This window comes from Mastomys coucha, unplaced genomic scaffold (genome assembly GCF_008632895.1).
Source record: "Mastomys coucha isolate ucsf_1 unplaced genomic scaffold, UCSF_Mcou_1 pScaffold15, whole genome shotgun sequence".
Lineage (NCBI taxonomy): Eukaryota > Metazoa > Chordata > Mammalia > Rodentia > Muridae > Mastomys > Mastomys coucha.
In genome coordinates this window covers 14,061,865-14,085,935 of record NW_022196897.1, presented here as the reverse complement: position 1 = coordinate 14,085,935, position 24,071 = coordinate 14,061,865, and the positions used below count along the sequence as shown (strand labels likewise).

General features: G+C 46.3%; 1 protein-coding gene across 7 annotated transcripts in view; it reads left to right on the top strand.

Moving 5' to 3' along the window:
* Sec16a (SEC16 homolog A, endoplasmic reticulum export factor) overlaps positions 1 to 24,071 on the top strand; it is a 36,684-nt gene that overhangs the window by 9,560 nt on the left and 3,053 nt on the right. For 4 of the 7 annotated variants that reach the window (XM_031369414.1, XM_031369415.1, XM_031369419.1 and 1 more), the window contains 28 exons: positions 398 to 534; positions 3,155 to 3,252; positions 5,135 to 5,258; positions 5,773 to 5,971; positions 6,097 to 6,271; positions 6,806 to 6,948; positions 7,174 to 7,235; positions 7,344 to 7,482; positions 7,901 to 8,146; positions 9,608 to 9,705; positions 9,994 to 10,075; positions 10,278 to 10,395; positions 10,565 to 10,676; positions 10,871 to 10,976; positions 11,506 to 11,646; positions 12,082 to 12,195; positions 12,441 to 12,624; positions 13,673 to 13,918; positions 14,477 to 14,559; positions 15,988 to 16,137; positions 19,882 to 19,959; positions 20,159 to 20,215; positions 20,361 to 20,472; positions 20,861 to 20,998; positions 21,228 to 21,322; positions 22,162 to 22,236; positions 22,908 to 22,967; positions 23,720 to 23,797. In XM_031369414.1, coding sequence (XP_031225274.1) covers positions 398 to 534; positions 3,155 to 3,252; positions 5,135 to 5,258; positions 5,773 to 5,971; positions 6,097 to 6,271; positions 6,806 to 6,948; positions 7,174 to 7,235; positions 7,344 to 7,482; positions 7,901 to 8,146; positions 9,608 to 9,705; positions 9,994 to 10,075; positions 10,278 to 10,395; positions 10,565 to 10,676; positions 10,871 to 10,976; positions 11,506 to 11,646; positions 12,082 to 12,195; positions 12,441 to 12,624; positions 13,673 to 13,918; positions 14,477 to 14,559; positions 15,988 to 16,137; positions 19,882 to 19,959; positions 20,159 to 20,215; positions 20,361 to 20,472; positions 20,861 to 20,998; positions 21,228 to 21,322; positions 22,162 to 22,236; positions 22,908 to 22,967; positions 23,720 to 23,797 — 3,450 coding nt within the window. The remainder of the gene's footprint in view (positions 1 to 397; positions 535 to 3,154; positions 3,253 to 5,134; positions 5,259 to 5,772; positions 5,972 to 6,096; positions 6,272 to 6,805; positions 6,949 to 7,173; positions 7,236 to 7,343; positions 7,483 to 7,900; positions 8,147 to 9,607; positions 9,706 to 9,993; positions 10,076 to 10,277; positions 10,396 to 10,564; positions 10,677 to 10,870; positions 10,977 to 11,505; positions 11,647 to 12,081; positions 12,196 to 12,440; positions 12,625 to 13,672; positions 13,919 to 14,476; positions 14,560 to 15,987; positions 16,138 to 19,881; positions 19,960 to 20,158; positions 20,216 to 20,360; positions 20,473 to 20,860; positions 20,999 to 21,227; positions 21,323 to 22,161; positions 22,237 to 22,907; positions 22,968 to 23,719; positions 23,798 to 24,071) is intronic. The other 3 variants (XM_031369416.1, XM_031369417.1, XM_031369418.1) reach the window with 3 other exon arrangements.

Below are 24,071 nucleotides of genomic sequence, written 5' to 3'. Positions count from 1 at the left end.
GAAATCCACCTGCCTCTGCCTCCCAAGTGCTGGGATTAAAGGCGTACACCACCCCCACCCAGCTGTGAGGCTTTTAAAACCAGTAGTTTTAGGATTTACTTCCACGGACCCCTGGTCTTGTTGATTACGAAGGTGGTGGCTGATGTATACCTATGTTGTTTAGACTATTTCATCCCCATGCTTAAGACTACAGGATGAAGATGGCCCAGGAGGGCCTTAGGGAGAGTCTGCTTGCTGCCTGTTGATGTGGACTACACTTTAGGCTTTGTTTCCATGAGAGAATCCTAACCATGATACTGCTCTTGGACAGTGGGCATCTGCAGCACCTAGAGCTAGTCCTGTCCCTCAGTGTCTGCTCTTCATGGAGTTTAATGATACCCCAAACTTCTTTCCACAGGGTATGTATGGCCTGTATGAGCCTCGTTACAGACCCTATGACAGCTCAGCATCTGCTTATGCCGAGAACCACCGCTATTCTGAGCCTGAGCGGCCCAGCTCCCGTGCAAGTCACTATTCCGACCAGCTCACTCCCAGGTGGGAGCTGCGTCCCATGCGGCCGCTTTACTTTCATACTCAGTTGTGTGTATTGTTGGCTATGATGGTAACTTAGCAATGATAGTAATTGTTTATCTATAGAGAATCCTATGTTGTCAGCATGAGCAAACCAGAACTAAGTACACTGCCACATGTAGTCCTAGCAAAGCTGTCACTTAGCATTTGTCCCCAATCCTTAGCCAGGTCAGGGCCTATGTAAAGCCATAAAGAAGTAGCCTTTATGCTAATAGATGGATGGTTGTTCCTGTCCTAGACACACCCATTCTGCTGCTGGCAGTTTGGTTGTGGGTGGTTAGGGCTCTTAGACTGATGCAGATGTTTTTAAAGTCTTGAGAATCCTGATTACAGAGATGGCATAATCCACAGATGGCAGGGACTAGAAGCTGTGTTCTGTGCCTGGCTATGCCCATTTGGTGAACATCCTCCACACCCCACCCCCAGCCTGCATATCTCCTATACTGACTATCCACAACTCTGGCATTGTGCCCTGAGTAAGTCTGTAAGGTCAAAGTTCCATCTTATTTTCAGTTGCCCAAGTCTGCTTTTCCTCTTGTGTTCACTCTAGGCCATTGACTACATTGTGAAAAATTGTGGGATGTTAGCCTTGGTCACTGTACTCTGCTACCTCAGTTCCTGCAGTGTCCTGTTTAGTCAAGTCCTGTAGTCACGGAAAGCTTATAGCAGCTGACTTTGCTATAAGGATGTATCATGCTTTTGCTTGGAAACTCCCAGCTGCTAAGGTTTCTGTAGGTTCTTCTCTAAGAAGTTATTTGGTAACTTGTCTGAAGACACACTGCTTTGCGTGTGAACCTTTGTCCATTTAGCTAACCCTAGTGTACCTTGCTCCAGAGGTACACACTGAACCATGTACGGGCCATCCTGGGTCTTTAGGAAACAGCAGTACTGAGGCTTGGGTGAGTTCTGGAGTACCCACCTCGTGGATGAGAGGCTCTTGATTTGATCCCTAATACATACACTTCAAGCACATGCACACACGTGTGTTTGAGTGACAGAGAGACAGAGACAGACATATATTTGATTGTGAGAAAATATAGTGGGGTCTTAGAGGGAAGTAGCTTTTGGACTCATACAGCTGAGCTTTCTGACTCCAAATCTATGAGAAGGCAAGAGGCATGTGGATCTGTTTGCTGGAGTGCAGAAGGGAAAAAGCACTGGGACTAGAGCCAGCGTGTGTCAGTTTGCCTTCCACATGTCTGCCTGCAGCTTCATTTAAGAATTAACTTTCAAGAGTGACTATGTCAGAGGCTCAGGCTACGTGAGGTTACCATTGTGTGACCTGTCACTGTGACTTCCTTCATCTCTTCAGGTCCTTTGAGTGTCTTCAGCTCTCATTTGTCACAGCCTACAGGAGCCTGTTCTCTTGTCTGTGTGTCTATGTGTGTGGACAGTCAGTGTTGATGATACTCAATGTTAGAGTGCTAGCATCACTGGAGGACCTGCTTGAAGTGGGACACATTTCCCATGTTTGTCTCTGTCCTTCCTGAACTGTATGTAAGTAGGTTGGTAAGAACAATTGAGGTAGTCACAGGCTCTTGATCTCACTCTGTCAAGGTGTTTTTCTGGAATCAATGTCAGATGAAGGTCTGGGGTGGCCAACCTAAATGAAACCTTAAGGCCAGGTTGGTGGTGTTCCTGGGCTGGGCATCTGGCTGAGCAGATGCTATGCTAGCCAAACAGCCAAACTCAGCTGAGCAGTTTCCTAAAAGGGTATCAGAAAATTCAACAATGTTTAGTGCTTTTGACAACCCTGAGAGTGCCAAACCCTCTTAAGTAAGTGCTCTTACACCCTCTTTTTTGAGTAAATTACTTTCTCTGTAAGGAGTAAGGGTCATGGTTCAGTTTAGTGGGCATAGAAGAGGCTAACTCCTTATTGATCTGCTGGCCCTGGCCCTGGCCCACCTCACAGATCCACTCCTCCAAGGCCTCACTAAGCACTCCTACTTAGTGAAGTCATTTTCTTGTGACTCACCTCTGTAATCCCATCGCTATGGGGGTGCAGGCGGGAAGGCTGTCATGAGTTTAAGGCATGCCTAAGCTACACAGTGAAACTTGTCTCAGAAAAAAAAAAAAGAAAGAAAAGAAAAGAAAAGGCAGTAGGAGTTGGTCTGGGCTTGGTGCTGTGCTGCTGCTCAGCACCACACAGCAATTTGTTAGGGTGCAGCCCTGACACACAAGATGAGTCGACTCTTGCTGAGTTCAATTTTAGGTAGCTATATAATAAGAAATTCCATAGTCTCATCTTTGTTTCTGCTTGTGACCTAGTTACAGTTTTCCATAGCTGAGATGTCTTCATAAATGTCTGTATGTGCTTTGGGTTGGCTAATTTCTCAGTATACTTTAAGAAACAGATACTGCCGGGCAGTGGTGGCGCACACCTTTAATCCCAGCACTTGGGAGGCAGAGGCAGGCGGATTTCTAAGTTCGAGGCCAGCCTGGTCTACAGAGTGAGTTCCAGGACAGCCAGGGCTACATAGAGAAACCCTGTCTCGAAAAACAAAAACAAAAAAACAAAAAAGAAAAAAAGAAACAGATACTGTGTTTAACAGCTCTTTCTTCCCGCCCCCCCCCCACCCCCCAGGCAAGGATATCCTGAAGGATACTATAATTCCAAGAGTGGATGGAGCAGTCACAGTGATTACTATGCAAATTATTACTCTGGCCAGTATGATTATGGAGGTATGTTTAGAAGTTGTAACCATTAGCAGGGGACTGTCCAACTACTACCTGTGACTATGCAGCCATGGTCATGGTCTGGCTGATGAATCAAGATCACTTTTCTTTTCACAATATTTTTATCCCAAGAGCCAAAGTAATTAAGAATTCTGTGGGCTGAGCCGGGCATTGGTGGTGCATGCCTTTAATCCCAGCACTTGGGAGGCGGAGGCAGGAGGATTTCTAAGTTCGAAGATAGCTTGGTCTACAGAGTGAGTTCCAGGACAGCCAGGGCTACATAGAGAAACCCTGTCTCGAACCCCCCCCCCCCCCAAAAAAAGAGAGAATTCTGTGGGCTGGAAAGATGGCTCAGTGGTTAAGAGCACTGACTGCTCTTCCACAGGTCTTGAGTTCAATTCCCAGCAACCACATGGTGGCTAATAACCATCTATAATGGAATCTGATGCCTTCTTCTGGTGTGTCTGAAGACAGCTACAGTGTACTCATATACATAAAGTAAATAAGTCTTAAAAAAAAAATTCTGCACATCTGGAAATGATCATTTTGACAACTTAATTGAAAAGTCACATTGTACTCACAGCATGGTGTCTCTGTTGTATCACACGAAGTGCAGTGACTACTTCTGAGACTTCCTGGTCCACCTGTGACTTCTCAAGCATGAGTTAATGAGGCTGGGGTGGAATGCAAGGCTGGGTCCCCAGTTACACTGCCATACTTAAATGCTCAGAAGCAAGCCACATGAGGCTGACTCCTTGGTGACAGCTATAGCCTGCTTATTGTGGCACTTATGATTACTTTCATACATCCTTTTCATAAAATGTTTTCTAGGAAAAGCTATGAGTTCCCTTAGAAGCCCTGTTGTGTACTGTTTTCCAACAAGGCTCTGTAGTCCCTTGACAGGTCCACATGTTGCTGTTTCCTTCTGCCTCCCAGGGGGCTCTTTGCCCTGTAAACACTTGCATGAATTCTAAACAGGAGTATTGTACATACTCCCCTAAACCAGTACTTTGTGTTTGTTATAACATTAATATTTCTTTTTAGAGTGGCTTTTGTTTTGTTTTGTTTTGTTTTTGAGACAGGGTTTCTCTGTGTGTAACAGTCCTGGCTGACCTGGAACTCACTCTGCAGACAGAGCTGGCCTCCATCTCAGAGTTCTGCCTGCCTCTGGCTTCTGAGTATTGGGATCAAAAGTGTGTGCCACTATACCCAACTTACAGTTTGCTTTTAATGAAATTATTTTCTTAAAATACCCTGAAACATGAATTGGAGAGATAGCTCAGTGGTTAAGAGCATTGTTTGCTCTTCCAGAAGACGTGAATTCAATTCCCAGCACCTATATGGCAGGTCACAACTGTCTGTAACTAGTTCCAGTAGATGTGGCACCCTCACTCAGACATACGTGCCTGCAAAACACCAGTACATATAAAAATAAATAAATCTTTAAATAAGTATATATATATACATATGTGTATATATGTACATATATACATTTGTACGTACGTCCTGAATCACATTAGGAAGATAATTAATATGATCTTAGTTGAGATTAACTATTAAAAAGTATTATTGGGACTGGGGCTATAACTGTGGCATCTCGCTATATAATCTGTCTATTCTTGAAGCCTTAGGTTTGATTCCTCATATCGCAAAACAAACCAAAATAAGTGAAAAAGAACTTATATAGCACTTTTAATACTTGCATTGAGAGAATAGCAGTGACTGCTCCATCATGGGCAGGAGGCAGCTGGCCTCTCCAGGTCAGGGCTTGTCCTCTAGTCCAGGCCGGTCCTTTACTCCTAAGCTGCCCTCCTGCTTAAGGGGAGCTGGGTGGGTTGGGTGGGTCTTCTGTGTGTGACTACTGCACTCACCCCTTTATTCTTTACAGACCCTAGCCGCTGGGATCGTTACTATGGGTCTCGCTTTAGGGACCCTCACACCTGGGACCGGAGGTACTGGTATGACTCGGAACATGACCCATACAGGAAGGACCACTATGCTTACAGTGACAGGTTGGTGAAATGAAGGAAGTTGGAGGAAGCTGAAGTTTGCTCTTGCTTGTCCTCCTCTTGTCTTTGGGAATAATCAGCTATAGTTCTGGGGCTTCTGAGAAATAATCTAGTGTTTAAAAGAGGAAACACTGGCCACCCCTCCCTGTACCCACCTCCAGCTTACGGGAGGAGGATTGGCTCAAATGTGTTTCTTCCCAGTAGCTCTGGGAGGACCTGAGGGCTGCCTCCTGTTTTCTTTGGTGTCCCTTCTCCATCCTACTTGTATCCCAGAAAAGGGACTTCCCTTGGGTGCACCTGCACTGTATTCTCTGAGATCATCTGCATCTGAACCTAGGATTTGGTTTCTTGTGCCAGGACTGCAAGGTTAGCTGTACCTAACGTTCTTTAGGATAAAGACTGCCTCAGGATTAAGGGAGGGCAGTGAGCAGTGAGAGCTAGCTGCAGCCTGGTAGTTGCATGGTGTCCCAGGGAGCTGCCCTTCCAATCTCCTGCCTTGATCCCCTGCTTACTCTAGGCCTGAGAAATGTGATGATCACTGGAGGTATGACCCTCGCTTCACTGGGAGCTTCGATGATGACACTGAGCTCCACAGGGACCCCTATGGAGAAGAAATAGACAGACGCAGCATCCACAGCGAGCACTCAGCACGGAGCTTGCGCAGTACTCACAGCCTGCCCAGCCGCCACAGCAGCCTCAGCTCCCATTCACACCAGGTGTGCTGGGCAGGCCTGGCAGGGGAAGAGCAGGTGTTTATGTCTCTGCCTAGGACTAACAGTGTACCCACAGTCTTTCTGGTGTTCATGGGAACTCACTTTCTCTGCTTGCTCTCTTTCCCAAGAGTCAGATTTACAGAAGCCACAATGTGACTGGTGGTTCCTTTGAGGCCCCTCATGCTCCAGGCTCATTTCATGGTGATTATGCCTATGGCACATATGCCAGCAATTTCAGCGGTGCCCATGGTTTTCCAGAGTACAGCTACCCTGCAGACACCTCCTGGCCTACTGTGGAGCAAGGTACATCTCAGCAGCTCAACATTCAGCCACCAGGTTGGGATAGAACAGTAGAGTCCAATCAGCTCCTCTTTGCACTCTGTGCTCACTGTCCTGGTTGTTATGGCTTGTTGGTACAGGCTGATGTTGGCCCTTTGATTGACATTTGTCTCTGGGTCTAAGAGCTGTGTACTTGCCCAGTGTGCATTGTTAATGTGTAATTTTGAGTCCAGTCTTCTCTGTAGTCAAGCCTTGGGTGTCTCTTCCCATGCTCTTAGAACTCCCAGACCCCTGAGAGTCTCTGGTCCTGATCTGTGTTCCACTCTGACTCCCCTGGGTCTTCACCTCCTAATGTGTAGCTGAGAGCTCTCCTAAGTGAAGCATTAGTCAGTAGTTGAAACCTTTATTGTGTGTAAGTTGCTAAGCTCTTTTGCTCTTGGGTGTTTTGTAATAATAGTCTTGAGCTGAGGCAGGAAGCCTGAGCTGGGAATCTGGCCTAGAAGCTGTAAGACACAACCAGCCAGCTCATTGTTGCTATTCCTATTTATTTAAATTCAGTTCCATCAAGACCGACATCTCCTGAGAAGTTTACGGTGCCTCATGTCTGTGCCAGGTTTGGTCCTGGTGGTCAGCTCCTTAAAGTGGTTCCCAACCTGCCTTCAGAAGGACAGCCTGCGCTGGTGGAGATCCACAGCTTAGAGGTAACAGTGGCATTGGAAAACATGCTTCCTTGAAAAGCTCAGGCTTATAGGGCTTTGGTTTAAAATTTGAAAATCTCCATTGTAGTTCATGCTCATATAATTGTACCAAGTACCTTCACCCTCTAGGTAGAGGGATGGGTGTGGTTCCAGAAATGGTTTTTTTGTGACTCAGTCTGCCAGTGGTTCTGACTGTACACATGAGTTACTCTGCCCCTCTCGTTGCAGACCTTGCTGCAGCACACACCTGAGCAGGAAGAGATGCGCTCCTTCCCAGGACCTCTTGGCAAGTAAGGTTCCCTAATGTGGTGTCCCTTGATGTCTGCCATAATGGCGGCTGCTGGGTTTGGCTCACAGTTTTGGAACCACCATTCACTGAGTGTTCATTTTTTCCCCAGGGATGATACCCACAAAGTAGATGTTATTAACTTTGCACAGAATAAAGCAACAAAATGTTTGCAGAATGAAAGTTTAATTGACAAAGAGTCTGCAAGTCTTCTTTGGAACTTCATTATTCTGTTATGCAGACAGAATGGGGTATGTTTCCTTCTACTGCTTGAGTATTCTCTCTGTTTGCCTTTAGTCTCAGAATCTGTTCCTATACAAAGCTATAGTCAGTGTCAAGCCTGCCATGCAGTGCTCCCTCAGGAAGAGCATCCTACCCCATCCCATGCCTCCTCAGGAAAAGTGTCATGGCAGCAACCTGGGAAAGTAGGACAAAAGGGAGGTGTGAGGTTTGGGGTGAGCTGCCACCTCAGCCCTTATAAGGAGGCTGAGGGTCAGTATGCCCTGACCACATGAAGAGTCGGGCTTCTTTCTTGAGATCTAGCATGTGTTACTATGTAGAGCTGGCCATTCTCAGACAGCCTGAGAGTTGTCTTGTTTATCTGGCTGGAAACCTTGGTTCTAATAAAGTCTTAAGTTGCTCTCCATCCTGTCTCCATTGATCCTGTAGACCGTTGTGGGAACAGACATTGCAGAGCTTTTGTTACGGGACCATAGAACTGTATGGCTTCCTGGGAAGTCACCCAATGAGGCAAACCTGATAGATTTTACCAACGAGGCTGTGGAACAAGTGGAAGAGGAGGAGTCAGGGGAGGCGCAGCTCTCATTTCTCACAGATAGTCAGACAGTGACCACCAGCGTGCTGGAGAAGGAGACTGAGCGGTTCCGTGAGCTCTTGCTGTACGGCCGGAAGAAGGTAGGTAACCCTGCACATGTTTTTTAGTTTTCGTGTATTGGTCCAGGGAAGAGAGACCAGCCTCCTCTAGGGAGCAACTGTAGTGAGTGCTGTTCAGGGGTGATATCTGGCCTTTTGCCAGATATCTCTGAAGGTATCAGTAGTGTTTCTTCTGAGAAGAGCCCATGAAGAAATCTGGCCAGCTCAGTTTACAGTCATTTAGAGAGTGCAGTTGCTCGTCTGTATATAGAATCAGGGTGAAATCTTGTTACAGACTGAAGCATCAGACCACTCTTGTGTATTTTTGTTAAAACAGGGTTCTATAGACCTGAGGCTGACAGTGTGTACAGGAGTGTGGAAGTATGTATATTAGGGCAGAAGATGCTCTGATAGTGGGAGATACATCATACTGGCTCATAGAGTTCTCTATGGCAAGGACATCTGATGGGCCCAGAGTTCTCTGTCCTTTATATTATGATCAATTTAGAAGTTCATGGTTTTAGTCTGGTTTGGATCTAAGAATTGAACTGGGGCTATGTGCATGATAAGCAAATACTCTCAACTATACCCTAACATAGAAAATTTTAACTTTAAAATAGGGTCTTGCCATGCAGTGGTGGCTCACGCCTTTGATCCCAGCACTTGGGAGGCAGAGGCAGGCGGATTTCTGAGTTTGAGGCCAGCCTGGTCTACAGAGTGAGTTCCAGAACAGCCAGGGCTATACAGAGAAACCCTGCCTCGAAGGAAAAAAAATGATAAAATAGGGTCTTTGTAGCCCAGGGTGGCCTCAAATTCATCATCCTCCTGCCCCAACCTTTAAAGTTCTGTGATTTAAAGTTTGTGCCACCACACCTGACTAGAAAGCTCTTTTTATGAAAGTCTTTCTGTGTTACTCAGACAGGTCTTGAACTTTCGTGCTCAAATGGTCTCCTTCTCTCTGTTTGTTGAGTAGATGAGACTACAGTGGTGCCCCTATGCCCAGGGAAAGCTCATAGGTGATACTTGGAATTTTAACATGGAGTTTTAAAGCTGAGTGAAATCATATGACCCTATTGGCTTTTGTGAATAATTTCGTCTATTGCCAAGTTTTGCCTCCTAGCCAAAAGTGTCAAATTGTACCACAGATTATTTGGGGTGCTGGGAGACTAGATTGAGGATGGAGAGTATCTGAGGAGGCTGCATGTTACTTGAAGGAACTCATGCTGGCGTTGCACCCACAGGAGTAGTGCTGCCACTTGTTTCTAGCTGGGGTGCTGGTTCCTCACAGGGTGGAGAGTGAAAGCAGCATAGGTCTACAGGTGATCACTAGAGGGAAAGGACAGAAGGGCGAGACTGCTGTCGCCTGTAAACTATGAACATGTGCTCATTTGTCTTTTTACTTACCACAGTCATCTTTTTCTGTGTGTGCCTGACTACATGTGGTTCTACCTGGTCCAATAGTAAGCACTTGATTATTCACACGAGCTCTGAAATGCATTGCAGGATGCTCTGGAGTCTGCCATGAAAAATGGCTTATGGGGTCATGCTCTGCTGCTTGCAAGTAAGATGGACAGTCGGACACACGCCCGTGTCATGACCAGGTGAGTCAGCTTGTAATGCACCCCCATTCTTTGCACAGCCTGACTTTGGTACTCAGGCATCTCGCCTCTGCTATGAGGCTTTCAGCTGTGGACTCATGGACTTCTTTGGCTCTTCCTCAGGTTAGACTGTTAAGGAAGTTTTAAATTTCTTATTGCCTGGTATTCTTTAATATTTCTGTAAAACCTCAGTGAACTTTTCATTCTGATGGTTGGATAAAGGGCTGAGAATGGGCTGTGGTTTCTTCTTGTTGAACCAGAGGTAGATCTCCCCATTCTCTGTACATGTAGGTTTGCCAACAGTCTTCCAATCAATGACCCCCTGCAGACTGTCTACCAGCTCATGTCTGGACGGATGCCTGCTGCATCCACGGTGAGTGTGCAGGCCCCCAGGACACACTAATGGAGGCCCACAGTCCAGTGTGATTTGTGTGTACTAAAGATTTTGACTATGGAGTCTGTCTGAAACCTATGTTTTTTGTTCTTGCTTTCTCATTGGGCTTGGGCTTAGCCATTAGGAAATTAAAGGCGACAGTCTCTGAAGGATAAGAATTTGTTTGTTCTTCTCATTATAGTGTTGTGGAGATGAGAAATGGGGAGATTGGAGGCCACATCTTGCAATGGTTTTGTCCAACCTGAACAACAACATGGATGTTGAATCTAGGACCATGGCTACAATGGGCGATACTCTAGGTGAGTTAGGTGTGAGGTAGGCCTTTGGCTGTCATGTGATAGACCCCAAAGTCTGACTGTGTGAACCACTGTGCCAGATCCATAAGAGACCTGGCTTTCATAAGACTTGGCACCTTCCTTGATGAGTTTCCAAGGACTGATAAGATGTGGTTGCTCTGTCTCTCTTCAGCATCAAAAGGCCTGCTGGATGCTGCACATTTCTGCTACCTGATGGCCCAGGTTGGATTTGGGGTTTATACAAAGAAAACTACAAAACTTGTCTTGATAGGCTCAAATCATAGGTAAGGAATCAAGTCAGTATAGCAGTGTCCATTTTCCTCTAAGAAGCAAATGACCCCTGTCCTTCAGTTAATTTGGAAATGGCCAGCCTTGCACCTTAGCTACATGATGGAATATACTTGGGTTTACCAGCTTTGAAGTTTATGGTGCCAGTAATTGGCCACTTTTCAAAATGAGTAATTCACTTCTTCCACAGTTTGCCATTTTTAAAGTTTGCCACCAATGAAGCCATTCAAAGGACGGAGGCTTATGAGTATGCTCAGTCCCTTGGAGCGCATACCTGTCCCTTACCTAACTTCCAGGTGAGCAGGGGCTGGGAGGGGCAGCCAGTGCTCACCAGTGCTTGCTTGTTATGGTTTTGAATTCTCACAAAAGTAATGGTGAGGTGTTTTGTTTTGTGGGGTTTTTTTCATTGTTTTGTTAGTTTGGTTTGGTTTTTGACACCTTGAGTATACAGTTGATCAAAATGCTATATTAGAGGATTGTTTTATATTTTTTTCTTAATATTTCAGACTAGATTTCAAGAGGTTTTATATATAAGGTATTTTAAATGAGAATTTTGGTATGATCTGACCCAGTTGTGTGCGTGAATGTCTGTGGAGATGGGTGGGTATGGAGGTTTGTGTGTGTGTATAGGTTTGTATATATTAGTAGGCAAGGTTTATAGTTTGCCCATAGGAAAGCCAGGTGTCTGGATGTGTGCTAGCAGTATCAAAGGTGTTATAGGGAGTGCAGGTGTCTACTGTGACAATGCACTTGTGTGAAGCCTCAGGACTGTGACATGCACTTGTGTGAAGCCCCAGGACTATGGTGATGCACTTGTTGTTTCAGGTGTTTAAATTCATCTACTTGTGCCGCCTGGCTGAAATGGGACTTGCAACACAGGCCTTCCACTACTGCGAAGTAATAGCCAAGAGTGTTCTGACACAGCCTGGTGCATACTCTCCTGTTCTGATTAGCCAGTTGACTCAGGTAGGATCTTCTGGTGCCTTCCTTCCTGTTAGCATCTTGCCAACTCTGGGAAAGCACAGGCTTCATCTTGCTGGGCTTGGGGGTGGTGAGTGGTACTTAACAAAGAGATATCCGGAATCTGCTTTAGATACCTCAGTGCTCTTGGGTGGCTGTTTTGGACTTTGCATCATTAATGGTCACTACTTAATAAATTCATCCTGATCCGTTCAAATCCTTTAAAAGCCCTATCAAAGAACTTCATCTTCCCTGGTTAGTTCAGTACTGGCACAGGCCTGCTAAAATCCATGTCAGTGGGAAGTCCACCCTGGGTGCACTCTGATCACTCAGCTCTGTACACCCACACATGACCTCCTTCAGGCCCAGTGTGTTGCACTTGGGAACAATTTTGTTGGTGCCATTTGGCAGTAACAAGGACCTTTGTTCTCTGGGGTCTAGATGGCTTCCCAGTTACGCCTCTTCGATCCTCAACTGAAAGAGAAGCCAGAGGAGGAGTCCTTTGTGGAACCTGCCTGGTTGGTGCAGCTGCAGCACGTGGAGAGGCAGATCCAGGTGCGCCTTTTGACAGCACAGCCTTGTCCTAGAACATGGCTTGGAAGCATTTGATGAGACGGTTTGTGCCTCTATTGTTTCCATGCTGAAGCATCTGATGGTGGCACTGTGACTTCAGAAGTGTACACACTGAGAGTTCCCTCCTTGCCAGGAGAGCATCAGTGTGGATCTCTTGATGTAGAGAGTACACTTGTGCTCACATGTACTGTTGAGCATGGGCTGCAGCTTGACCCTGTTTCCTATAGGAGGGCACTGTGCTGTGGAGCCAAGATGGAACTGAACCCCAGCAGTGTCACATTACATCGGGCTCTGAGGTGGAGCAGTCAGATGGCCCTGGACTCAACCACCAGACAGGGCCAAGGGCCGACAACCCTCTACTGATGCCAAGCACTGAGCCTTTGATGCATGGTGTGCAACTGCTGCCTACAGGTGGGACCCACAGCACCCATGTACTTGCTTACTGATATCTTCTTTGAAAAAGAGAATATGTTGCTGCCAGAGTTGAGGCCTTGTGTACCACCATGGTGATTGGTGATCTTTGGACTTCCTCCTTCTTTCTCTTTGCTTCCTCATGGTGAGCATGTAAAGTTGCAGAACTTTAGATGTTCTCCTGCTGATGTCATGGATGCTTGTGACCCTGGCCCTGGCCCTTGACAAACTCCAGCTGCCATTTAGCTGCTTGCTTCGTGTGGTGCTTCATAGCTCTGTCAGAACAAGTCCTGCTACTTCTCAGCCGGCAGTCACCTCTCCTCAGCTAGCAGCCGCTTCTCCTCATCCTCCTTATCTTGGGAACTGCTACCCATCCCTCTACAAGTTCAGGTCTTGACCTCTCACTTTTTTTTTTTTTGTTTGTTTGCTTGTTTTTTGAGGCAGGGTTTCTCTGTGTAGCCCTGGCTGTCCTGGAACTCACTCTATAGACCAGGCTGGCCTCGAACTCAGAAATCTGCCTGCCTCTGCCTCCCAAGTGCTGGGATTAAAAGTGTGTCCCACCACTGCCTGGCCTCTCACTCATTTCTTGAACCTCTTTCCTGGCCAGGCAAGCATCTCTTCTATTGTCTTGTCTCTCATTCTGCCCCTGCTCTGCAGGTATCCTCAACCGATCTGACATCAGGAGGTCAGCCCTGATACCCTCCTACCCTCTGTCCCAGAGCTCCCCTTCTACCTGGTATTCCAGCCACTCTTGACTCAGACTGCTTCTGGTACCCACCCTGTGACCTCCCATCCCTACTGAATATATCCACTCCTCACTCCTACATGTTTCTTGTTACCACACTGGAATTAACTCCCTCCATGTCTGTTTTCCTTCTTCCTGGTTCATTCCCTGTATCAGGATTCTTGTTTTGTATTGGGAGATGGATGGGAATCTTACACTGTTGCTCAGGCTGGTCTTATGTGCTTGTGATATGCTGATCAGTGCTTGCCTGGATCAGTCAGCCACAGTGACCTTAGAGTTCCTCTTCTCCACTGTGCCCTACAGCTCCTCAGACATTGCCCGATGGCCAGCCTGCTCACCTTGCCAGGGTGCCAATGTTCCCAGTGCCAATGTCTCATGGCCCTCTGGAGCTGAGTCCTGCCTATGGACCCCCAGGATCTGTACTTGGCTTCCCAGAATCCTCCAGATCTGATCCTACAGTGCTGCATCCTGGGCAGGCCTTGCCACCCACTACACCAGGTCTCCAGGAAAGTGGGCCTCCTCTCCAGGAGGCCAGCAGTCCTGACCCAGGTATGTCTGCTGAGGGATAGATGTTGTCCTGAGAGCAGAGCTAATTGGTCTTGGTGTTAAAGAAAATAGCAGGTTGAATATAGTGTCTGGACTAAAAGTTCCAGCATTGCAAACAGCTAGGAGTCTCAGTACAGCTTGAAGCAATAATGCTAGTTTCTGTTACGGCTTGGCCTTGTGCTATCATTTGAAGCCTAACTGCCCATTTAGAGTGTAAAAGAATGGTCCTGGGGCATTTGCCAGGCCTGTCTTGATACTGTACTAAAGTCTTTGTGGGCTACACAGGTCAGGGTGGCAGATGTTTCTCTTGAAGCCAAATTTGATGGATCCTGTGCCTGTCTGACTATCAGAGCAAAACAAAAACCATACAATTGCTTTTAAAGAGCAAATTAGTTAGTTGATGCACATGTGGGAAAACCTTCCTTTTCCATATTGGAGAGGAACACTGGTGACTGAGCCTGGTAATCACTTTGTTTTCAGTCTGTGCCTGCCAGTGCCCTGCTTCCCTCTTGCCCCGTGGCAGCAGCTCTAGGACCTAGTCATTCTCTTTTGTTTTGACAGAAGTGGTGCCCCGGGGCTCACCTGTCAGACACTCCCCTCCAGAGCTCAGTGAAGAGGAACTTGGCGAGAACTTGGCTGATCTGGTACTTCCCATACCTTGTAACTGTTCTCTGTGAGTTTGTTGAGTAGATACTCTGGCTCCTTGTTCTTAGCCTGAAATAGGAAGGAAATGAAGGTAAGGAAAGTATTCTTAAATTCGATTCTTACAGAGAAAGTGTTTCTAAAATCACTGTAGCTGAGGCCAGGGAAATGGATCATTTGTTAAGGGTGCTTGCCACCAAGCTCATTCTCACATGGGAGATGGAGAGAACCAACTCCTACAAGTTACCCCTGACTTCCACACATGTATTCTAACACATGTGCCCCCAGGACACATCCAAATGATTAATTTTAAAAGTTACTTTAACTCTTCAAATGTGAAAGTTGGTAAAAATGTTGATGGAGAAAGAGGCAAAAAAGAGAATCAAGTGTTGTAAAAGCAGTTCCTTTAAACAGAAAGAAGACCCACCTGCAGTGAAATTCCAGATGTAATTTTCAAAGACGGAGAACCTTCCTGATCTCTACGCTCATGTGCAGTAGAACCTGATATTTTAGTCTCCCTGAAATTACAGTCACTGCAGCGCACAAGGTTGAGTAGATACTCTTCTGGGTGCTCTCAGCCAAGAGGGACAGGTGGACAATTTTTTTACAGATACCCTGCACTAAGTGGATGTCCCGTCAGTAGATGTTTCCTCATTTCAGATAGCCTGTTCTTGAGAAATAACAGGGAGGGCTTCACTGTGTGGTAGTCATGCCTTTACCCAGGGCTAGATCACTTTTCTTTAAAAACTTTATTTTTATTTGTGTGTATGCACATATGTATGCATACATGGCTTCCTAAAGAGGCCAGAGGAGGGCATTGAATCCCCTGGAGCTTGAGTTACAAGTATTTTTGACCCACTGCAAGTGAGTGTCGAGAACTGATTGCAAGAGCAATAAGCACTCCTAATAAGTGAGCCATCTCTCCACCCCCTTTATTTCATTTTTTAACATGATTGTAGGGGTGGTGCATGTACCAGAGTTTGCCTGTGGCAGTCTGAGGAAACTGTGTGGAGTTTGGTTTTCTTCTTTCACTTTCATGTGAGTTCTAGAGATCAAACTCATGTTAGCAAGCCTGAGTTACAAGTGCCTTACCACTAAACCATTCATTAGCTCATGGAGAGGATATTTTAAATTGTGATGTTTTCCTAATAGCACCATGCCCAGCTCTAAGCAGTGTCACCCTTGGGGCATGCATATACTACTTCTCTTGGAGTGGTATGATGCTCCTTGCTAGGTGTTTGTTGGCTGTGCTTGGCATTTCTTTGGCAGAGTGGGAAAGTTTCAAAGAGCCTAGCCTGCCAGCAAGGGTGAGTCTGCTCTTGTCAGTTCTCTGCCCTGCTAGGGAGACACAAGTCAGTGTGCTTCCTTACCCCCTTCAGCTCCTCACAAGGAGCTCCAGGAGACCTGGTTTTCATCTTGCTTTGTGACAGGGCTCCTCCAGAACAGCACAGGACTTGGAAAGCTCCCCAGTGTGGGGTCTTGGCAGCTCCAATCTGACACATGCGCCATCTTTGACACCTGATTCTGAAGGAAAGAAACCTGCACAAGCTGTCAAAAAGGAGCCCAAGGAACCCAAGAAGGTATAAGCCAGTCCTGCAAAGAGGCGGGGCAAATGCTGGAGGAGGCACAATACCTGAGGCAGCTTTCCTTGGGAGTTAGAGGCCAAGAAAAGACCATTTATTTTAAATCAAAGATTCATAAACTATTTTCCCAAGATGTGACATACATGAAATTAAGTGTGTAAAGCATGTCACAGGTAGGCAAGTCTATCTATCTCTCTTTGTGTCTGTCTCTCTCTCTATGTTTCTGTCTGTCTGTCTGTGTCTTTGTGTCTGTGTATGCATGTGCATACCCAGATTGGTGAAGGCATACCCAGGCTTCCTAGAGATTCACTCATAGCCAGTCCATCAGGCAAGCCCTAGTGCAGCCAGAGTAGGGCACATATATCTCCTGATGCCAGCCAAGCTGAGCACCTTTGCACATGCTTAGCCCTCAGTGCTCATATGTCTTGTACTTGTTCTAATGTTTCTCCATTCTGTTGTTTCAGTGATTTGTGACTGAAAATCACTTGCATGGTGGGTGCAGGTCCTTTGTTGAATGAGTGTATGGGGCACAGACCCTCAGTCTGCTGACTACCCTTTTTGTTCTTATGTCTTAACAAAGAATACAGTTCTTCAATTTAAAAAAATTATAAAATTATATGTGTATGTGTGGTAGGTATGTGCATATGAGAACAGGTGCCTGCAGAGATAAAAAGAGGTATGGGAGGTTGGGAGCTGCTCAAAGTTTGTGCTGAGAACCAAATCAGGTCCTCTGGAAGAGCAGTATATGCTCTTAATCACTGAACCATCTCTCTCCCATAGTTTAGCATTTTAAGAAAGTTCAGCTTATCAGACACCCTCCATGACAATTTTTTGAAAATAAACATGAGTTTAATTTTTAAAAATGTGTGAATACTGAGGATACAGTCCAGTAGTACAGCACAGTTCGTGGGGTTCAGTCCCTAGTTAGTACAGGGGGAAACAAAACAAAACAAAACAAAAAAGAAGCCCAAGATAGTTTTAGGGGTTAGAGAGGTAGCTCAGTAGTTAATAGCACGGACTGTTCTGTTTCACACCATGTCTGCCCGTCCACTTATACCTCCTCGCTGCCCTTGGGATCCCCTCCCCCAACATAAAAACCACACAAACAGAATAAATAGAACAAAGGGTAGAAAGCATCTTGTTGTCATGGAAGCAGTATTGTGTCACAGTGTATCCCACAGTAAACTCCTTTGTCTACACATCTTCACTTTCCAACGTTCATCGAATGAGCCACTGGTCTGGTTCAAGGTCTCTGGCTTATGTGACACCATCAATATCAACTCCTCATTGAGTTGAGACTCCTCCCAGTTATCCTGTTGTTACCCTTTGTCTTAGAGATCTTACAGCTTTGGATAAGGAGGACTAACCCTTTCACTTGCTCCAACAGTTGATGTAGATTTTGGGGTGGGCCAACTCAAAGCCCTGGATCTGGGGCTGAGTGGTAGCTGAGCTGCTCAGCCCACTGGCTCTCCCTTATCCATACCACCAGGGTAAGCTCTGCTCCAGCTAGGCCACCCAATATTGTCATCCACAGGAGGCAGGTCAGTTCTCCCACTCTTATGCCCTGGGGGCCAGCTCACCCACACCCACGCCTCCAGAGCCAGCTCCACTGTGCTACCCAGTTGAGATGTGGAGCCTGCTCTCCCAAGTGCTGCAGCTGGCAAGAAGCTAGGTGAGATCTCCTGCTCTGACACCAAGGACATTTTAAAAGTGAGCCCATGCCTGGTGTGTGCCTTTAATCCAAGCACTCTGGTGGCAGAGACAAGCTAATCTCTATAAATTTGAGATTAGTCTGTTCTGCTAGAAAGTTCCCAGGATTACATAGTAAGATCTTGTCTAAAAAATAAAAAAGAAGCCAAAGACTGAATGAATGAATGTCATAGGCACTATAGCCTCCAGAGTTATAATTTATCACCTCTGTGCCATTCAGGGGCCAGCTTAGAATGACCAGCAGGCTTTCCATCTAAACTGGCTTCTGGCACACCTCTACCAATTTTATCATAAAGACCCCTGCTTCCCCCAAGTGGGACCCAGAACACCCAGGAAAGCTCCAACTATAATTCTGGTTTCCAGGAACACATAAAAATATCTTCAAGGGGTTAGCTGATGGTGGTGTATGATTTAATTCCAGCACTCAGGAGGCAGATACAGGCTGATCTCTGTGAGTTTGAGGCCAGCCTAGTCTACAGAGTGAGTTCCAGGACAGCCAGGGATACACAGAGAAATCCTGTCTCAAAAAACAAAAATTATGTGTGTGTGTGTGTGTGTGTGTGTGTGTGTGTGTGTGTGTGTGTGTTTCAGGACATCCAGGGATCTGGAAGTAGGAGACCAAGTAGATAAACTCGCATCTCTCCTTGGTCCCTTGACATGTATGGCAGGCAGCTCAAAACTACTTATAACCCTGCTTCTAGGGGATCCAATGCCTCTGGCCTACACAGGCACTTACTCACGTGCATATACCTAACACACACATACACACACACACACATATCTTAAAAAAATATATATCTGTAAGCCAGGTGGTGGTGGCACATGCCTTTAATCCCAGCACTTGGGAGGCGGAGGCAGGCAGATCTCATTGAGTTTGAGACCAGTCTGGTCTGCATATTTTCAGATCAGACAGACTATATAGTAAGATCTTGTCTCAAAAGAGAAACAAAGAAATAAACAAAGAGAGAGAAAGAAGAAAGAAAGTAAATTATAAGCTAGACTCCTGTTCCATTTATTTTTATTTATTTCTTTTTTCCAGTGCTGGGGATCCAGGGCCCATATATACTAGGTATATACTGTATCACTGAGCCGTGACAAACTTTCAGTCTACATGAAGAGGCAGTTGTCTGTCTCCTAGGACAGGTCATTTCTGCTGATGATTCTGGAGAAATAGAATGTGGGTTCTGTAGTACAGCTTCTTGCCTCTCTTTTCTGACAGTAATATCATAAAATTCTGGTCACCCAGATTCTTTCTGTACAGGAAGAGGGGCTTTGTGTGGAGGCCATCTTGCCCAACTTCCTTTTTCCCCTGGAGTGAGTGAGAAGAGCCTGATGCTCAGTTCATCAGAGATTGGATGTGAAATGCTTCTGTAGGTGACATATTATCATCCTGAGCTTGTTTGTTAAAAATAACACTTATCACCAGGCAGTGGTGGCACATGCCTTTAATCCCAGCACTTGGGAGGCAGAGGCAGGCAGATTTCTGAATTCGAGGCCAGCTTGGTCTACAGAGTGAGTTCCAGGATAGCCAGGGCTACATAGAGAAACCCTGTCTCAAAAAAAAATCAACAAACAAACAAAAAAAAACCCACTTATCTGCCAGGTATGGTGGTGCACACCTTTAAACCCAGCACTCAGGAGGCAGAGAGGCATCCCTGTGAGTTTCCAGATGGCCATATCTATGTAGTGCAGCATTTACTCAAAAAAAGATAAACTTAGGGTTGTAGGGTGTCATTCAGTAGTAAAGTGCTTTCCTAGCATGGAAGAGGTCCTAAGTCTCATCCCTAGCCCTGTAAAAGTATACAGGTCATTGCGCATCCAAACCCCTTTGACTTGTATGGTCAGAACATCCCAGATGAGCTCATCCTCCATGTCCCAACTAACCTCTGTCCCCATGATTGACTCCTCAGCCCTTGTCCTGCACCCATATTCCATCTCTGGATGCAGTGGCTGCTGTCCAATGCTTTCCTTTTGTGCTGGCTTCCTCTCACTGGGAAGTGTCCTTAATGCTTTTCTGATGATTTTATTTAGACAGAGTCCTGGTTCTCTCGTTGGCTGCCTGGGAAGAAAAGAACAGAAGCTTATCTACCAGATGACAAGAACAAATCAGTGAGTATTATCCAGATGTGGCAGTTGCTTAGTGGCGGTGGATGGGTAGGTAATGATGGCTTGATAATGCAATGTATTAGGATTCAGAACAGACATGAAAGAGTTAACATTCTCTGAAATTATAAAGTGTCTAAATCAAATTCTAATTCTTTTTAGTTTCATTGTACTGAATTTTTTTTTCTTTTGAAAATCTTGGCAGATTGTTTGGGATGAAAAGAAGAACCAGTGGGTGAATTTGAATGAACCAGAGGAGGAGGTAAGCAGTGTCCTTAGGTCCCTGTTTGAGGAAGGGAAGGCTACCTGCTTTATTTCTTGTCACCTGGCCAAGGCCTCCCGTTGGAGAGTCCTCACTGGTCCCCAATTGTATCAAAGTCATTGCTGAGCTGTCTCTTCCTCTGCAGAAGAAGGCTCCACCCCCACCTCCAACATCGTTCCCCAGGGTTCCCCAGGTGACTCCCACTGGGCCTACAGGACCACCCACGGCCTCCGTGAATGTGTTTTCTAGAAAAGCAGGTAATAGCTACAGCAGAAATCAGAGGTGTCTGTATAGAACACTGTCCTGTCCTATGGTATCCAGAGCTCAGTCAGCTGTCATGGTACACTGTCTGTGCTCGGGAGAATGCGTTCCCACCCACGCAGTCTGTGCTAGGCTTTCCACCCTCGAGAGAAAAGCCCGGTTACCCAGTCCATGATGGGATCTGTCTGAATAGATGGTCCATAGATTCAAGTTTTCTGTTAGTATATATGCAGCCTGTGTGCCTGGGTAGAATGGAAACCAAGCCCAGTAGTCAATTCTCCTGTGGGCCCTCATTAGGTTTTCTGATTCAGTGGGAACCAAGTTTGTTGGATGTTGGAGGTTGCTTAGTGCTCAACTGAATTTGACTCTCCCTCTCATTGGTAGGTGGGTCCAGAGCTCGCTATGTGGATGTTCTAAACCCAAGTGGAACACAGCGGAGTGAACCAGCTCTTGCTCCTGCAGATTTCTTTGCTCCTCTTGCTCCGCTGCCAATCCCTTCTAACTTATTTGTACCAAACCCAGGTAGGCAGTCCACGTGTTTGCCCTGCTGCTTGATCAGTTTCCATCTATGAGCCTGTGGTCCTGGTCTTCCCCAGAAGAGTAACTGGCCAAGGTGCAAAGGACCAAAGGCTTGTGTATACTTCTTTGGCAGTTGGATTTCTTCCCTGGTTGAATCCTTACATGTGGACTGCTCTACAGATTGTCCCAAAGGTTGGGCTGGGGTGGTAACTTCATGCTCCCTCATTCACAGATGCAGAAGAGCCACAACCTGCAGATGGGACTGGCTACAGGGGACAGGCACCAGCTGGGACTCAGTCTAAGGCAGAGCCCACCCTGGAACCCAAGGTATATACAGTGCTGTGGGAAGAAGGTGAGGGGCTCCCTGTATCCTTCGGGATTCCTTTGCTCTCTGCAAATCAGTGTCACGTGTGTCAGGTGATGTCTCTGGTCGCACTGTCTATATTTGTTAGAAGGTTAATGCAGGGCCTAAGGAAGGCACTCAAGGTTCAGTTTGGAAAGAGGAAAAACTCTAAAGGTGGGGGTGATGGCTGTGTTAACAGTATAGTCCATTAATGTTTCTTGCTTTGAAGTGGTATGGGTGGTAATTCTACGTTAAACATATTTTACCAAAGTTTTTAAAATCAGAAGAAAAGAGTGGGGCAGTGGTGGCACATGCCTTTAGTCCCAGCACTTGGGAGGCAGAGGCAGGTGGATTTCTGAGGTCGAGACCAGCCTGGTCTACAGAGTGAGTTCCAGGACAGCCAGGGCTATACAGAGAAACCTGTCTCGGGGAAAAAAAATCAGAAAAAAAGTTAGAAAACAAAGAATTAGGTAGCAGTACAAAAAGTAAAGAAGGGTAAAGAGAGCAGATGAATCCCCATGTTTTTAGGAAAGCCTGTCCCTGTCTGGGCCCCATGGCTTCTCTCTGCCCTCCATAGAGTTGGAGGGCAATAGTGTGGGGTACACACAGGCTTGTGGGCTATGCCTAGCACGATTTGATAGCTGTTGCTTCAAGAGTCCTGGGAAACACCTTCTGTGTAACCTCTCACAGAGGCACCAGGGCGTATCAGAATAGTCTTTAGTCTATGCTACAGGAACAGGCGAGTTTCTTCTCCCTAGGTGTAAAAGCTTAGACTCTTGGGATTGGAGAGTTACCACACTTCACATTTCATATTTCCTCATAGGTAGTAAGCTCTACAGTATCAGCCCCTGGACCTGAACTCTTACCTTCCAGACCAGATGGCTCCCAGGGAGGAGAGGTAGGGAACACTGCTGGGATATGAGTACAGTGTGTATTTGCGTGTGTGTGTGTGTGTGTGTGTGTGTGTGTGTTACCTGTGCATTTGTGTATTATGTGTGTGCAGAGAGGAGGTGAGGGCATGCATGTGCATGGGTGTGTGCATGTTGCATGTCTGCGTGGGTATGTGTGGGTGTGATGGGGTATTATGGCCTGGAATGGAGGCTCAGCCAGCTCAGTGCACTTCCCTGAGGTGACTCTTTAAAAGTGTGTACAAGTGAGTAGGAGAAGGAAATGCAAGATGGCAACACTTAATGTGTTCGATTAACAGTAACACTTTTAACTTATATGATCCCTTTTGCTCTGGAGCTCCGAGTCAGGTGTGGGGCTGACATCATCACTTTCTAGCCAGGTCTCTCTCACAGTATCTATCCTAAGCAATTTCAGAACTTTGAGGTGTCACAAAGTATGAGCTAAGAGCTAGACAGATTTTTTTTCCTTTCTCCCAGCGTTTAATGATGGTTTTCTTAACCAAAGCTGTGGGGGACATTTGAAGCTAACTCTGGCTGTCTTCATTTGAGTGATCTTGATTCTAATGGCATCATAAAGCTTTTAAAACCAGCTGGCAGCTTGGAGCAATGGAGCATGCTGATCTTCTTGTTTGTATCTGTGTGTGTTCTTGCTGTTCCATAGCTCTCGCGCTGTAGCTCTTTGAGCTCGCTCTCACAGGAAGTGAGCCGGCATTTCCATCAGGTACCTGTGGCTGGTGGCTCCCTCCACGGGGCTGGCTGTGTAGCTCCCATATGTCCCTTAGAGATCTGTCATCCTCTTTACTTTGTCACTAACCCCTTGTCTTAACCAAGCATCTTGTGGGCAAAAATGCAGTTTTCTTTTATTAAATGGCCTGGGTCTAGACATACTGGTGGTGGACTTGCCTCCCGGGTTCAGAATGCTCCTGTTGAAGTGGTCTGACCCCACCCCACCACCCTGTCAATATCTTCTGAGTTAGCACACTATTTGGAAAGAAAGATTTCTTCTTGCTGATGAGGCTTGAGGAAGTCTGTTTGTAACCAGTAGGAATGTGGACATGATAGCCATCATGTGACCGAAGTAGAGGAGACAAGCAATGCTTTTCATTTTCTGTTTTGGAGCCAGGCCATGTCAATAGCTTTCAGGGGAAAGTCTCAGGGGGGCATTTCTGACTGCCCATGGCTCTAGATCAGGCACTGTCCAGGCCTCCTAACTGCTTGACCAGCACTAATGAAATCTCAATGTCCTGCACTCATTGTCTGCATGTTGTTGTTCAGATTATTTTACTGCATGGTGCTTTGACTTTGGCTGTTCCATGACCCATCCAGTAATGAAAACAAGTGTTACCAGAACTGTCTCTCTGGAGCCTATTTGTAGCATTAATGGTCCTTTCTGAAATATGGCTTGTGTCTGCTGCTGGCACAACAACTGCTGTGTAACACTGGCTTGCTGAGGTCCTTCTCTGTGCTTCACAGGGTCCCGGAGACCACTGTCCTGTAGGGGCCCCTCCTGGTGGGTCTGTGCCCTTTTACAACCCTGCTCAGTTGGTGCAGGTGAGTGATGCTTGCCTTTGTTCCCCACAGCCCCAGCTTGCCTGCTCAGTGAGTCTCCTTTGTTCCCTGGTTGTTCTTTTTGGGGTTTTTGTTTTGTTTTGTTACTTGTTTTTTTTAAGACAAGGTTTCTCTGTGTAGCCCTAGCTGTCCTAGAACTCACTTAGTAGGTCTCTTAGTTGACTTAATCTGCATCCTCTGCTTGTCTCCTGTTCCTCTCACTGCTTTGGGATCTTCAGGTTCAGGGCTTTTCTTTCTGTTACTTGCCATGTCTGTG